Source organism: Pelodiscus sinensis, chromosome 14 (genome assembly GCF_052426305.1).
Source record: "Pelodiscus sinensis isolate ZL-2025 chromosome 14, ASM5242630v1, whole genome shotgun sequence".
In the NCBI taxonomy this organism is placed as follows: domain Eukaryota; kingdom Metazoa; phylum Chordata; order Testudines; family Trionychidae; genus Pelodiscus; species Pelodiscus sinensis.
The window spans coordinates 38,026,561-38,043,138 of NC_143065.1; the positions used below are offsets into that span (position 1 = coordinate 38,026,561).

The 16,578-nt window shown below is 42.8% G+C and overlaps 1 protein-coding gene across 5 annotated transcripts in view; it reads left to right on the forward strand.

The window, feature by feature from the left end:
* Positions 1-16,578, forward strand: part of LRRC28 (leucine rich repeat containing 28) — a 92,549-nt gene that overhangs the window by 55,102 nt on the left and 20,869 nt on the right. For all 5 annotated transcript variants that reach the window (XM_075896965.2, XM_075896967.2, XM_075896966.2 and 2 more), the window contains one exon: positions 11,105-11,207. In XM_075896965.2, the coding sequence (XP_075753080.1) occupies positions 11,105-11,207 (103 nt within the window). The remainder of the gene's footprint in view (positions 1-11,104; positions 11,208-16,578) is intronic.

The following is a 16,578-nucleotide window of genomic DNA, read 5'->3' on the forward strand; positions in this document are numbered from 1 at the left end:
GGTCTGTACAGGCCCATCTCTTCTCGAATGCGGGCATATGTTTATGCAGCTTTCTTATGTGCTTCAAGTATGTCTCTGGAAACAAGAAAAAGGCAGTCAGATTTAGTTCCTCTGCATGTAAATACTGTTATGTTAACCCACAGTAAAAAAAACCAACAGCAACAAAAAATTAAGATTGGTAAAAGTGATGTTTGTTTCTCAGTGAATTACATGATACAGATTTAGCTGACAGTACTGTACATGGCACTAACTATGTAAAAAGTATGGATTTTGAAAACAGTATGTATTCTTGGGAGCTCTTTTCAGCATTACAGCTAGATAATCATAGAATACTCAACTGGAAGGAATCTCGAGAGATCATCAAGTCCAGTCCCCTGCCCTCATGGCTAGGGATGTAAAATTTTGATTAATTGGCTAATCGAATTGTCGATGCAATTGGCTGCGGGGAGCACAGAGCCTGCGGGGACTCAAGCAGTCCCCTGCTAGCCCCATGCTCCTTGACGTGTTTCAAAGCAGCAGCATTGCATGGATCCAGGGGGGCTGTGGAGGAGTCCCCAGCTGACCCTGGGCTCCACATGACGCTGCCACTTTGAAACGCCACATGCAGCCCTGGCCATCTGGGGACTCTCCCCCCGCTTGCTGCTTCTTTCTGATAGAGGGAGCAAAAGTGTGTGTGTGTGGGGGGGAAGTAGAGACTAGTCAGCTAGAATGTTGACTATCTGATAAGCATTTGCATTACTCGTAACAGGACCAAGCATTGTCTTGACTCTAGATCATCCCTGAGAGATGTCTGTCTAACCTGCTCTTAAATATCTCCAGTGATGGAGATTCTACAACCTCCCTAGGCAACTTATTCCAGTGTTTAACCATTCTGACAGGAAGTTTTTCCTAATGTCCAACCTAAACCTCCCTTGCTGCAGTTTAAGCCCACTGCTTCTTGTCCTATCCTCAGAGGCCAAGGAGAACAATTTCCCTGCCTCCTCCCTGTGACATCCTTTTAGATACCTGAAAACCCCTATCATGTCCCCTCTCGGTCTTCTCTTTTCCAAACTAAACAAGCCCAATTCTTTCAACCTTGCCTCATAGCTCATGTTTTCTAGACCTTTAATCATTTTTTTGCTCTTCTCTGGACTTTCTCCAATTTCTCCATCATTCTTGGAATGTGGTGACCAGAACTGGATGCAATACTCCAATTGAGGCCTAATCAGCACAGAATAGAGCGGAAGAATGACTTCTTGTGTCTTGCTCACAACACTCGTGCTAATATATCGCAGAATCACATTTGCTTTTTTTTACAACAGTGTCACACTGTTGATTCATATTTAGCTTGTGGTCCACTGTGACACCTAAATCCCTTTCTGTAGTACTCCTTCCTAGATAGTCACTTCCAATTTTGTATGTGTGAAATGGATTGTTCCTTCCTAAGTGGAGTACTTTGCATTTGTCCTTATTAAATTTCATCCTATTTACCTCAGACCATTTCTCCAGTTTGTCCAGATCATTTTGAATTATAACCCTATCCTCCACAGCAGTTGCAACCCAGCGTGGTATCATCTGCAAACATAATAAGCGAACTCTCTATGCCATCATCTAAATTGTTGATGAATACTATTGTTAAGTATTATATTCAGGGACACCACCTCCTGAAACAGAGATGTCATAAAAATAGCCTTTTAACCACATGGCATTGTAAGTCAAGGAAAATGAATCCCATAGTATCTTGGTCAAATCCCGCCATGCTAATTAACAAAATAGTTCTTTTACCAATCAAATATTCCTCCTTCTATAGGAACCTCTTCAGAAAAGACAGAGGTGGGATTTTTTTTAAGCTTTGGTGAAACCAAATGCTTTTTAAGTTGAAATGTGAAGCTCTGGGCTCAAATTTTGTACCTTTATAAATTCATGTTTTTCTTATTTGCTTATTACCTTACCTGTGAGAAAGCAATACAAGTTGGACCTCCCTGGTCCGGCACCCTTGGGACCTGAGTGGTCCTGAACCATGAAGTTTGCCAGATCAGAGGAGGTCAAGGCTACCTTCCTGGCTGTTGACTTTGCTCCTATATACCAGCCCCAGCCACTGGGCTCCTGGACTGGGACTGCACTCCATACTGCACCGGCCCTGGCCAAGGCTGCACTTCCTGGATCATTGGCGCAGGCTGCATTCCCAGGAGTCAGTCTGGGGAGCTCTCCTGGACACTGGTCCTGCTGCCTCCAGCCCAGCCAGAACTGCAGCCCCCACTGCGCTGGCTCCAGCTGGGGCTGTGTTCCCCACAACTCTGGCCCCACTGTGCTCTTCACCACCAGCCTAGCTCCTGAACTTGGCCAGCTGGGGTACTCTGGTCTAGCAATATCTGTGGTTTGCTGGACCATGGCTGTTAACCAGATCAGAGAGTCCCAGATTTTAGACATTCAACCTGTTTGTGTCTTCAGTTCAAAAGAATGTAATAAACCCCCTAGAAAATGACACACCTCACTTTTGCTTTATTTTTAGATTAAAATTCAAAACATAGTCTGTTTTAAAAGGAACCTTTAAATTAATGGGAAACATCAAAGACTGTCAGTTGACCTTGCTCAGTAATTCTTAATAATAGGAACTCACTGTTGAACATTTGGAGATAATTTGCTATCTGTGCATGTGGAATGGAATAATAAATCCCAGAGTTAAAAAGCAGAACAGAATAAATGGAAATGTTTAATTCGCTCCTAAAGGATCAGATTTCCCAGTGGTGAAGATGTGGTGAAATACAATGGAAAAGAGGATTGCATCAGTGAAAACAAAAAAAAAATTAAATATTACTTCTGCCATTTTAGGAAAGACTTCCATTACCATGATAATGTATTACATGCTTGTAGTATATAAGTTTACAGATACAAGTTTGGCTCTTTTTTTTAAGTTGTCGTATCTGATGGCTGTGTTCTATGTGCACCATTGAAGGACACTTCAGTTGCACATTTTATGATATTGAACATGTTGCTTATCTAAAGGTGGAATGACTGGGAATGATTAATACATTTTAAAAATAAGGTCTTCAACTTAACGTTTGTATGGAAATCTGGATGGTGACTCTTTTGATCTGCATGGGCATTTTGTAGTGCTGAATACCCAGGCATCTTGGAGTCTGACTCAGCAGAACATGTTTGCACAACTTGAAATAATGAATAAAGGTCTGTCTGTAATTCTCTTTCCTTAAACCCTTTACATTTGTATTTAAGGTAGCCAGTGTTGGTTAACTCGAGGACATGTTGGAGTAACTACTTTTAAAAATTGCATATAGCATAAAATCTGCATCTGTTAAATCATTTGAAAATTGGATAATATTTAATGGATGTTACTAAACATCCTTTGATATAAATCTTTAGAAAATACCTCATTTTAAGGTTTAATGTATTAAAACTGAGTATAAGCTGTTTTCTCCAACATGTTTGAACCATCTGCCTTTTGTTTTGGTTGAGACACCACACAACAGGCAGCATGTAAAAAAAAAAAAAGCATGGTGATAATCTCAGCATTTGGAGTTATTTGTGACTGGTGATGCTCCATTTACTGCTCACAGCAGCGGTCGGCAACCTTTTCAAACCCAAAGAGCTGAACTACATCAAAATTCACAACACGTGGCCAACAAAGAGCCATATAAGAGTGCCTGTTTGCATGACTGAAAATATACAACTTAATATTACTGATAATTGACATGATTAATAATAGCATAAATGAAACGTACTCACAGACTTTATTTAATGGGACTTCTGCTGCTGCGTCTTTTTTCACGTTTCTTTGATGTTTACATCATAACTGGCCAAATCCAGTTTCATGCATGTGTTCAGGCTGTCTTCTGTCAGTCTTATGGAAGCGGGCTGTTAATGTGGGGTGTGATAATCTGGGTCGAGGTGTATGAGAGGCTCAGAGCAGGGGGTTCAGGTGTGTGATGGGCTCAGAACACAAGCTTGGGGCATGTGTGGGTGCAGGGGTATGTCTACACTGCCACCCTAGTTCGAACTAGGGTGGCTAATGTAGGCATTTGAAGATGCAAATGAAGCCCGGGATTTAAATATCCCGGGCTTCATTTGCATCTTGCCAGGCGCCGCCATTTTTAAATCCCCGTTAGTGCGGACTCCGTGCCCGCGGCTCCACGTGGCATGGAGTAGATAGTTCGAATTAGGCTCTCTAATTTGAACTACCGGTATACCTCGTTCCACCTCGTGTATGAAGGGTTCAGGGTTGGAGGTGCGGCCAGATAGGGGCTGGGCCCCAACTGGGGACTTGTTGGCCCAGCTTAATTTTTAAATAAACTGAAATGTTATGCCCAAACACAAACGGTTTCAACATTGTCTTTATTTATGGCAGGGGTGGGGAATCTTTTTTTGGGTCAAGGCCACTGAGTTTGGGTGAAAGAGGCAGTTGTGACCCAAGGCACAGGATTGGGGTGCAGTTGTGACCTAGGGCAGGGAATTACAGTGCAGGGGTTTGGATAGTGGCCTGAGGCAGGAGAAGATTGTGATCTGGGGCAAGGAATTGGAGTGCAGTGTGTGGGAGGGGGGATATGGGCTCAGGAGGGGTGCAGAGGGTTTGGGTTATGTAGGGTAGGCAGGTAACAATGTAGGGAGCAGAGGGCTGTAGGGGAGGGAGAGACTGGGGTGCCAAAGACAGGCTGCAGCTGGGACACTTACCAGTAAGACTCCAAGCCAGCAGCCCAGCCCATTTCTCAGGAGCCTGTCCCACCCTTGCACAGATTGCACGGCTATGTTCTCTGTGACTAAGAGCCTGAAGAGAGGGGGAATTGGCGCCTCTTGCGCTGCCTGTTCTTGAAAAAATGGCCAATGTGATTGTGCTGGGAGCGGGAGCAGCCATGAGGCACCATTCCTCCCTCCTCTTCCTGCTCACAATTTGTGAAAAATGAACACCCTGCACCCACTTTTCTATGCAGCATGCGGGGGTGGGGCAAGAAGGGGAGTCCTCCTACGGGCTTCCTGCTGTGTCTACGGCAGGATTGTTTTGTTCAGGCTTTCGGTAGTGCCGGTGCAGGCTCCCTGATGTTGGGGGGAGCAAAGGAGGGCTGGGCTCAAGCTTCAGAAGAGCCTTATCTAGCTCCCTAGTGAGCCATATTTGGCTTGCAAGCCATAGGTTGCCAGCCCCGTCTTAGTGTCATTTTGCATTTGTCACTGTCCAGATAGCTCCTCCTCATCTTCCCTACCCATGGCTGCAACCTCTCCCCCAGTCCTCAGGCAGCACACTGCTTCAACACCCCCCTCTTGTTCCCAATAGGGTTGCCAGGTATCCAGTTTTTAACTGAATAGTCCAGTATTTGAGCTTTCTGTTCGGAAAAAAAATTGAGAAATTATAATTGAGTAAATAGAACTGTCCGGTATTTTCTCAATCAGATGTAATGTAGATTGTGATGTAATGTCAAGTGTGTCCAGTATTTTTGTTGAAACCATCCGGCAACCCTAGTTCCCAACCAGCCCGCGGCTTCAATGCCTCCCAACCCGCCAGCCCGTGGCTATAACATGCTGTGGTAGCAACTTGCCTGGCTGCCACATGTTGTAGTCCCAACTCGCTGTTTGCCCCGCAATGTGACTCAGCCCCAGTGGCACCTGGCCCCCTTATGGCACTGGCCACCCACAGCTGCAACACGCCGCCTCCCGTGGCTGCCTGCAGCTTCAACACACCTCTCTCTGGTCCCCAGCGGTTTCAACACACACACCCCTGGTTGCCCGCAGTTTCAGCATCCCCCCTTTGGTTCCCAAGCCGTCCACAGTTTCAACACCCGCCTCCTTTGGTCCCCAGGTTGCCCGCGGCTTCAACACCCCCACTCTGGTCCTCAACCCACCCACCGCCTCCCCTAACGCAGTCCTGAGTTGTCCCTGTCCCTACTCTCATCAGAAGGAGCAGTCACAACACTCACCTTCCAGGAGCAGGAGGAAAGTAAGTGCTGCTGCAGAGGTGGGTGGACTTAGATTTTTTTCTTCGTCATCGCTTAGGTGCACAAGTTAAAACAAGAGTTGCGCGTTTCCACAGTGCCTAGCGACTGAAGGTGACGTAAGGCACCGTGGGATGCATAGTCATATTGCTTTGCTCATTTTGTCGACAGAGGAGCTAACAATGTGGCCAAGATATGTCAGTAGAGTTACTCTGTGTAAACATGATTTGGCAACTTCTGAACATCGACATTACTTTAATCGCCAAATATTTCCAGAGTAGACATAGTCTTTGTTATCTTGTGGTTTTGTGCTGTGTTCCAACAAGTGGCTTTAAAAATCCTGTTATAGAATTGAAGATGAAACTACTGAGCTATATATTACTGGTTATTCTTGTTTGAAGAAGGTGAACAGGACATAAAAGTTTTCCAGGAATCAAATGCAAATGCTACAACTTCTGAAAACAAAAAAATGCAAGAAACCGGAGTCTTGTTGTTAGAATTAAAATTGTTTGTAGTAATTCATAAAATGATTTAAACGAGTGCAGTGATGGTGGCTGGATATTATAACAGTAAAATCTCAGTGTTACATCATTTTTGAGAATCCGTATGTGTGTTTCTATAAGCAAATGGGCATAGTAATTATCAGTGTACAGTGAACAAAAAGGTCTTCTACCACAGTAGATGTTTTTGCTGTATGCTTGCTTTCAGAATATAGTTAAAAGAGCATCAGTGCAGACATGCATACTTTTGTTTGGTCTTCAGCCATGTGGAATGCATATGCCAGGGCCTAGAGGTTAAATAAATAAATAAATAAATAAATAGAATTGTGGTTTGTTCAGGACTCTAAGTATTTGGTCACTTCTAGAAGAAAGGTCTTTGATCTAAGAGTCTGGAAAGAGGAAAATTGCAATGTTTTAGATACAGTTCATTGCTTGCAAAAGCCACATGAAAACTTCTTTTGTAGCTTTATCCTTTCCATAGATGGACAGCTTCTTTATTTTATAGAGTTCAGAAGAAGTATGTTTGTTTGTCAAAAAGCTTTAAACTGTATTTATTGTCTGGTATAATACATAAAAACTTATGAGAACAGGGTAGAAAGAGCTTCTTAACCTGGTAACTACTAAAATTAAGAAGTTGTTGGGTGGTGGTGTTTGATGCTTTTTTAAATCTTGGGAGGTTGGTAATAAAATATGTACATTCATGCACTGGTGGGATTTGGAAGCTTAAAGTTCAGCAGTTTTGCCCAAAATGAAATGGCGAAGTTTGTATAGCACCCAGAAGTATTGTAGGTATGTGGGAAGTCCTAGACCCTATCTGGAAGAGCTTACTGCCTAAATAGCAACTTGTAAACAGAGGGGACAAATGAAATAAACCTCCTTTTCCAGATGGTTTGTGAAAACAAGGTTCTGAGAGAACTTAATTTTTAAAGGACCATAACCTGATTCTCATTTTTATATATTTTTATATATGTAGCCATCCTACACTGAACTAATGCCAACAGACATTTCCGGTGTTAGCTCTTTAGCAATACATAGCAGCACCACTTAGAATTTTAGGACAGGAAGTGAAGATTTTTGTATACTGCAGAAGAATTTATATGTCACATAACTTTCCAAGCAGGAATTTCTTTAGGACAGAAAGTGCCCTGTGATATTTAAGTACTTCATTTCAAATAAAGCACATTTTGGGAATTTTGGCTTCAACTTTAAACGGGACCATAACAGAGCTTTCAAAGTTGAAGCCAAAATTCCCACGTGCTGAAATGTTGCAGGATCAATCCCTTTGTAAAAATAATATAGGGCGGAGATAGGCTGGGAGACCAGCAGCCAAGAGCAGACATGGACTGGGGCGCGGGCAGAGAGTCTGGTGACTGGGGCCTGGAGCTTACCGGGGCTGCCCACCAGGGCTGGGTGCAGAGCGGGCGTGGTGGCCGGGATCGGCAGTAGAGCCAATTGGGCAGGAGAAAAACCTGACTGGGAGACTGGTGGCCTCCTGGAATAGTCCAGAGCTTGGCAGCGGAGGGGATGGAATTTTTTACCTCCGTTGATCCGGCAAACTCTCTCATTAGGGACTGGTCAGGTCCTGATGGTATCAGACTAGGGAGGTCCAACCTGTGCATTAAATCAAATCACTCAGAAATATTTATTCCACAGAGGGAATCTGAGGGTGCATCTACATAGCACCCTTACCTCGAAATAGCTTATTTCGAAAATTGGCACTGTCTACACAGCGCCAGATTTCAAAATCAAGCGCTATTCCAAAACGTCCCTTAATCTACGTGCAATAAGGTTTACAGGGATGTCGGAGTAGCGAGCCCATTATATTTTGATATAACGGGCTTGCTCTTAAGACGCAGAATAGCTATTTCGGGATACTGGAGGTATCCCAAAATAGCTCTGCAGTGTAAACGTAGCCTGAGAGATTTCCTTTTAACACCAACACAAATGGTTCAGCCTTCAAATGACCCTTCTTTCTTGGTGTGAGAGACTTCACATGACACTGTCTTCAGCACTGTCATTTCATGGAGCTACTTTGGCATTTTGAGATCCTCCTTTACCTTTTCTTCTCTCGCTATTATACCTGTATTTCAGATGTTTTTGCATTCCTGGCAGTGCTTCCATTTTCAGCTGGCCTCCACAGAGGCATCCCAATTGCAACAGTAGTGTGCTGCCAATAGACCACCACATACCCAATATTTTATAAATTTGCATGTACTGTTACTTGAAGCATAATTACTTTCTTTAAAGTAATTGTGTAAAAATACCACTCGGGGATAATTAAATTGATTCTTACAAAGGAAGAGGATTTTTTTAAAGATCCAGAAACCTTAACACTGTCCTCTTTTGGAATGCCTGATTCATAACTGCATACAGAGAGTTTGCATTTTCAGATAAAACTGTAGCCTTGTTCCCTTACTGAATTTTAGGACACCTGTCTTCCCCCACTTCATCTTTTGTTTTCATAGTACAGTAAAATGCCAATAGTCCAGCATCCAATTGTACGGCACTCCCGATAGTCCGGAATCAAAATGGCAAGAGCCTAGTGAGTGAGCTTCGGCAATAAACACGTCACAAGGCAGCAGCAACAACAGCTGAACCGAGCGAAACTGTATGGGACCGAGTCAGTGTGCCACTGGCTGGACGCTGGACAGTGCTTGTGCTACAATAAAAAGGGTTAAAAACACTTTATATACAGTATATACTGTGTGTGTGAAAATAAATAAATATATATATATATATATAAAAACCATTTTATAGTACCTCCTAATAGTTGGGCATATCCGATAATCTGACACCACCTAGGTCCCAAAGGTTCCAGAAATCTACTGTATTTGATTTTCTCTGTAGTAGGTTGATCTTTTCTGAGCGTACATTTTGGGGTACAATCCTGCAAGGTTTCTAGTGTCTTAAACTCTCTTGGTAGTCAAGGGGAGTTGAGGATTCTCAACACCTTGTGTGATTGGGAAAGCTGTAGTAAAAGTGAATAAAATGTTAGCTATGCATACATAAAACATTAAATAGCTATATAACATCCTGACTGTGACAATTTATTGCTCCTACCATATCTAACAGAATGTGACATAATAGAGAATGTTTACACTTTGTGTTCTGGTATTGGTGTTTTAGTTGTGTTTATGAACTTGCAGAAATACAGTCTCTTGAGATTTCCTTTTATATTTTCATGCCAATCAAAATAATTGCAGGTTGGTAAGAATGAGAAGTTGGAATTATTTTAGGATAGTGTAGCTTTTTAGTGTATTTTCAACTAAACGCTACTTTACCTTCCTTAATTTGTAAATCTGTACTGCTTAAACCCATCGTTAATCTGCTCGAGGCATGCAGGCATATTCAGTTTCGAAATGCGTTCTATCGGGTTCTGCAGATATGCTTTTGCAAGCGGTTAGGCCTTCAGATAGAATACAGCTTCACATTGGAAAGTCATCAGAGTTCGAGATAGGCTAGCTCATTTAAGATGATGTAATTAATCAGTCTCATACAGTTCAGGGCTGTTTCTTAAACTACGTTTTTTAGTGTTTTGTTCAAACTGGATATAAATGTCTCAGGTTAAGGAGCCTTTTGCTACTTTCCATGAGTAGACATTTCCTTGAGTGACTATGTCTTGCTGACAGGATTTTTCCTCTCAGAAATCTGAATTTTCCCTTTAACTGTCTCTTTCCTGGACTCCTATGTCCCTAGTTAAATCAAACCTCTCCATGCTTAGAATTCATACTCTCAAATACTTGTAGATAAATAACATATCCCTCTCCCATTTCTTATAGCTTAGCCATCCTGTATACATATTTGGCTCTTCTAAACATCCCTCACCAACTAATCCCACCAGCATTCTGACTGTTTTTATGAAAAGATGCAACAGTTAATGTTTGAAGTGAATTGACAGCTTATTAATAGCTATAGGAAATGGTGTTTTGCACTTTCTTAGTTGGAAATATATGTACACCTTCTGTAGTATAATAATCAGCTGTTAATATCTGTAATTTTAGTGTAATATGTAAGCCAGTTGGTTTCAGTGACCAACACTGCTTCGTTCATGCAAAATCTGACTTGTCTTAAATCTCATGCAATTTCAGTGATGTCAGTATGGTTGGCTGGGTGTATAGTAAGTCAGCATTGAGTTCAATTCTTGTTCCGTTAGCTGCCCGAAAGCATATGTCAGTGGACACCTGAAAATTCAAAGGTAGTGACTAGTTTGCATTAGTTAGAATGAATATCATTACATTATTATATTTTCTTGAACATTCCTGTGTAGGCCACATTCTCTTTCTATACACTGATGGAGCTCTGACTTTAGTGGAGTTACATCAGTTGACACTACCAGGGAACTTGGCCTGCTGTTTTTAAAAGGTCATCTGTAGATGTGAAATCAAGATTTGTTTTGCCTTTTCAAATTGACAGAATATGTAAATTCTTCTCAGAGTGATATTTTCTTCATAATGGGATTTACAGAATGTTAGAAAGGGATTAGGTATTTTTATAGTAACTGTAGTGCAAGCCAGGTCCTTTTTAAAAAACATTTTCTCGGCAGATTTTATTTACTCAGATTAAACTGAGGGTAATATTTTGTGTTCATTTACAGAGAGCCCAATCAACTTATTTTGATTTTAATTATTTCTTCTGGGAATTGTCATTACTTCATTTTTTTCCTCTTTGTTGTTGTTTTCTAAAACCCAGATTTAGGTCGTTCTCGAGAACTGCAATATGTTTATGTGGATAACAATATTCACCTGAAAGGGCTGCCTTCCTATCTGTATAATAAAGTCATTGGTTGCAGTGGGTAAGTATGACTTAACTTAATATCTTGCATATATTTATTTCCTAAACCTCTCAACAAATACTTGCCTGTGTGATACAGCTGAACTTTATTTTGGGTTATTTCATTCAGGACTAATGTTACTTTGAAGAGATTACTTTAGCTGTCTGATCTATATTACTTTTGTAATATTCTGCATTAATTTGCTGAACATTTAATATTTCAGCACTAAGCCATGACAACCAGAGGATTTGTAGATATTTGTAGGGAACATTTACTGATAAAGCTGAAGCTGAAGACAGTGTTGACATTTGGCCCAAAGTGTAGGCTTCATTGAAACATGCTTCTTCAAAATAAAAAGACCAATAAATATATTCTATGTTTTGTATATTTCAATTATTTTTAATAAGTAAATATCTCTTGTAGTGTTGGCATCAATACATTATCACCCTGGACTAGTTAGTGTGTTCTCAGAACTTCGCCTAGAACGGACTATATCTGAATAGAATTTCATATGGCCCTTTCCTTTCATTCATACTCTCATAACATCGCTGTACCACCTATTTACAGTGCTTAGCACTCAAACTAAATAATTTTCAACAAATTGCAATCCAATTTGTGTGTATATGTAAACATATCTTAAACCATCTTATGTTTGTGATTGAGGTGAGGAGAAAATGTGCTCTTCAGGACACTTGCCTGTTTATTCTCTGATTTGGGGTATGTCTACTATATGAAATTAAGTCAAGATTGACTTTAGCTTCTGATTTTATAAAGTCGAAGGTGCATGTGGTCAACAGAGTGCATCCTCACAACTAGTATTGACTCTCACAGTGATGCACTGTGGATAGCTATCCTACGGTTCTTGCTGCCCATTTGAATTCTGGGTTAAGCTCCCAGTGCCTGATGGGTACATATTGTCAGCCTCCTATGATACACTTATCTCCCTCCCTCTGTGCTTGAAAGCAATGGCAAACAGTCATTTCACATGTATTTTTCCCCAGTTATCCATTCAGATGTCATAGCATGACAAGTGTGGAGCCTACTCTGCTGCAATCTGATTTGGCAAGCATTGCTAACACCACCTGCTTTATCCCATGGTTTGTCCAGAGCCTAGCCAGGAGCCACCTGAGCGAAGAAAAATGTGGGGATGCCACCTGCACAGATATGCAGGAACCCACTGACTGGAGCAGCTGGCATATGCTGGTAGCAATCAGGCATGTTGATCCAGTGGAATGCCAGTACTGGTCGTACGAAACAAGCACAGACTGGTGGGACCACATAGTTATGCAGCTATGGGATGATGACCAGCGGCTGCCAAATTTTTCCATGCATAAGGCCACTTTAATGGAACTTTGTGAATTGCTTCCCCCTACTCTGATGCACACCAATACCAGAATGAGACCTACTCAAAAAAGTGACAATGGCCTTATGGAAGCTTAGAACACTAGATTCCTACTAGTCAGTTGGAAATCAGTTCAGAGTGGGTAAATCCACAGTCACAGCTGCTGTGAGCCAAGGAAATCAATATCTTTCTGCTAGGTTAGAATAGTGACTCTAGGGAATGTGCAGGACATAATGGACATCTTTGCCACAATGTGGTTCCCTAATTGAGATATGGTGATTAGGATATGCATTTCATTTACCTTGGCACAGACTGCCTTGCCAAAGAGAACATAAACCACAAGGTGTTGCAAGTGCTGGGGAGTCACAAGGCCTGTTTCACTGACATCAACATGGGATTGTTGGAAATGGTGCATAATGCACCCATCTTTAGGAACTCCGGTCTCTTCAGAAAGCTTCAAGACAGAACTTTCTTCCCAAACCAGAAATTCACCACTGGAGATGTAAAAATGCCAATAGGGATCTTGGAGACCCAGCTTATCCCTTTTTCTCATGGCTCATGAAACATACAGGCAGCCTGTACAGCATTAAGGAGCATTTTAACTTCAGGCCTCGCAAGAGCAGAATGGTGATAGAATGTGTCTTTGGCCATTGAAAAGGATGCTGGTGCAGTTTATTGACCAAGTTAGACCTCAGAGGAAGAATAGTCAGGTTTGCGGCTGGACTCACCACACTGACAAAATAGGATATAAATTTCAAAAGTTCCTAGGGATTTTCCTGTGTACCTGGGAGTGCAGAAGAGTTGAAAGTATTGGCCAGAGAGGTCTCATTTGGGTCACTGCGGAACACCTTCCAGAGTCCAAAATCGGCAAATTTAATAGCATCATGTCTATACTACCCCAAATGCAATCCCCAAATGTCAAATGTAATGCTACTTCTCTTGTCATGGTGGATTACAGAAGTCCATTTTAAAAGTCCTTACAGGGCTTCAGAAGAAGGGACTTGGTGTAGAAACATTCTTTATGACATTGACCTAACTCAGCTAACTTTGACCTAATCTGATAGTGTAACCATGCCTTATACTATCTTAATTCAAGAGTGTCTCCGCTGAAATTAATGTAATGCTGGTGCAAAAGTGGTGAGAGGAGTGCATGCCCCAGTATCTTTTAATTATAAAATTACTATGCTCTTCTTCTCAACTATGCCAGATTAATTATTACTCCTCTTTTACAACCAATGTCTTTTTACAGTATTGCAGTACACCTGAGAATTGTTAAGGTTTTCCTGATAGCCAGAGGTCGTTTCTGTTTATTGTTGTGATATACAAGTACTAGGGGGCTGTGCCCCCTGCTCGTTATGCTCGCTAACCCCCTTTTCTCTAGGAGTAGGCAGCCCTGGGTCTCTCCCTTGGCCATCAGGCAGGGCCAGGCCAAGGCATGGCAGACCTGGCCTGCCTGCTCCCCCTCTGGCTGCCCTGAGGCCAGGCCAGCCCCTGCTTTCATAGACTCATAGACTTTAAGGTCAGAAGGGACCATTATGATCATCTAGTCTGACCCCCTGCACAGTGCAGGCCACAGAATCTCGCCCACCCCTCTTAGAATAATCCTCTCACCTATGTCTCAGATATTGAAGCCCTCAAATACTTTGAAGGCCCCAACATGCAGAGAGTCCTTCAGCTGTGATCTGTGCCCAATGCTACAGAGGAAGGCGAAAAACCTCCAGGGCCTCTGCCAATCTACCCTGGAGGAAAATTCCTTCCTGACCCCAAATATGGCGATCAGCTAAACCCTGAGCATGTGGGCAAGACTCACCAGCCAGACACCCAGAAAGTTCCCTATAGCAACTCCTATCATCCCTCCATTGACCTATTTCCAACTGATAATGAATGGTCAATTAGTTACCAAGATCATGTTATTTCATCCAACCATCCCCTTATCATAGAATCATAGAACTGGAAGAGATCTCAGAAGGTCGTCAAGTCCAGCCCCCCGCTCTAGGCAGGACCAATCCCATCTAAATCAACCCGGCCAGGGCTTTGTCAAGCCGAGACTGAAACACCTCTAGGGATGGAGACTCCACTACTTCCCTAGGTAACCCATTCCAATGCTTCACTACCCTCCTAGTAAAATAGTTTTTCCTAATATCCAATCTGGACCTCTCCTACCACAACTTGAGACCATTGCTCCTTGTTCTGCCATCTGTCACTACTGAGAACAGCCTCTCTCCATCCTCTTTGGAACCTCCCTTCAGGAAGTTGAAGGCTGCTATCAAGTCCCCCCTCACTCTTCGCTTCTGCAGACTAAACAGACCCAAGTCCCTCAGCCTCTCCTCGTAGGTCATATGCTCCAGACCCCTAATCATTTTGGTTGCCCTCCTCTGGACCCTCTCCAATGCGTCCGCATCCTTTTTGTAGTAGGGGGGCCCAGAACTGGACACAATACTCCAGATGTGGCCTCACCAAAGCCGAATAAAGGGGAATAATGACATCTCTGGATCTGCTGGCAATGCTCCTCTTAATGCATCCTAATATGCCATTAGCCTTCTTGGCTACAAGGGCACACTGTTGACTCATATCTAGCTTCTCATCCACTGTAACCCCCAGGTCCTTTTCTGCAGAACTACTACTTAACTGGTTGGTCCCCAGCCTGTAACTATGCTTGGGATTCTTCCGTCCCAAGTGCAGGACTCTACACTTGTCTTTGTTGAATCTCATGAGATTTCTAGTGGCCCAATCCTCCAATTTGTCTAAGTCACTCTGGACCCTATCTCTGCCCTCCAGCGTATCTACCTCTCCCCCTAGCTTAGTGTCATCTGCAAACTTGCTGAGGGTGCAATCTATCTCCTCATCCAGGTCATTAATAAAGATATTGAACAAAACCGGTCCTAGAACCGAACCTTGGGGCACTCCACTAGAAACCGACCGCCATCCTGACATCGAACCGTTGATCACTACCCACTGGGCCCGGCCTTCTAGCCATCTTTCTATCCATCTTACCGTCCATTTATCCAATCCGGATTCCCTTAACTTGCTGGCAAGAATATTGTGGGAGACCGTATCAAAAGCCTTGCTAAAGTCAAGGTATATAACATCCACTGACTTTCCCATGTCCACTGAGCCAGTTACCTCATCATAGAAGCTAATCAGATTGGTCAAGCACGACTTGCCCTTTGTGAATCCATGCTGACTATTCCTGATCACTTTCCTGTCATTCAAGTGTCTCAAAATGGATTCCTTTAGGATCCCTTCCATGATTTTTCCAGGAACCGAGGTAAGACTGACCGGCCTATAGTTCCCTGGATCGTCCTTCTTCCCTTTTTTGAAGATGGGCACTACATTTGCCTTTTTCCAATCATCCGGGATTTCGCCCGATCTCCACGACTTTTCAAAGATAATGGCCAAAGGCTCCTCAATGACATTTGCCAACTCCTTCAGTACCCTTGGGTGCATTAAGTCTGGACCCATGGATTTGTGTACGTTTAGTTTTTCTAAATAGTTCCTAACCTGTTCTTTACCCACCAAGGGCTGTCCATCTTCTTCCCGTCTTGCGTCGCTTAGCACAGAAGTCCAGGAGCCGACCTTGTCCGTGAATACAGAGGCAAAGAAAGCATTGAGTACTTCAGCTTTCCCCACATCCTCTGTCACTAGGTTACCTCCTTCATCCATTAGGGACTGCACACCCTCTCTGATCACCTTCTTCTTGTTGACATGCCTGTAGAAACCTTTCTTGTTATCCTTCACATCCTTAGCCAGTCGTAACTCCATTTGTGCTTTCGCCTTCCTGATAACCCCCCGGCATTCTCGAACTATACATTTAAACTCCTCCCTAGTCATTTGTCCAAGTTTCCACTTTCTGTAAGCTTCCTTTTTGTGCTTAAGTACACCAAGGATTTCCCCTGTAAGCCAATCCGGTCTCCTACCAGGTTTGCCTCTCTTGCTACGCGTCGGGATGGTTTCTTTCTGTGCCTTCAATAAGGCTTCTTTAAAATACTGCCAGCTGTCCTGGAGTCCTTTCCCCTTCATGTTAACATCCCAGGGGATTCTTTCCATCAG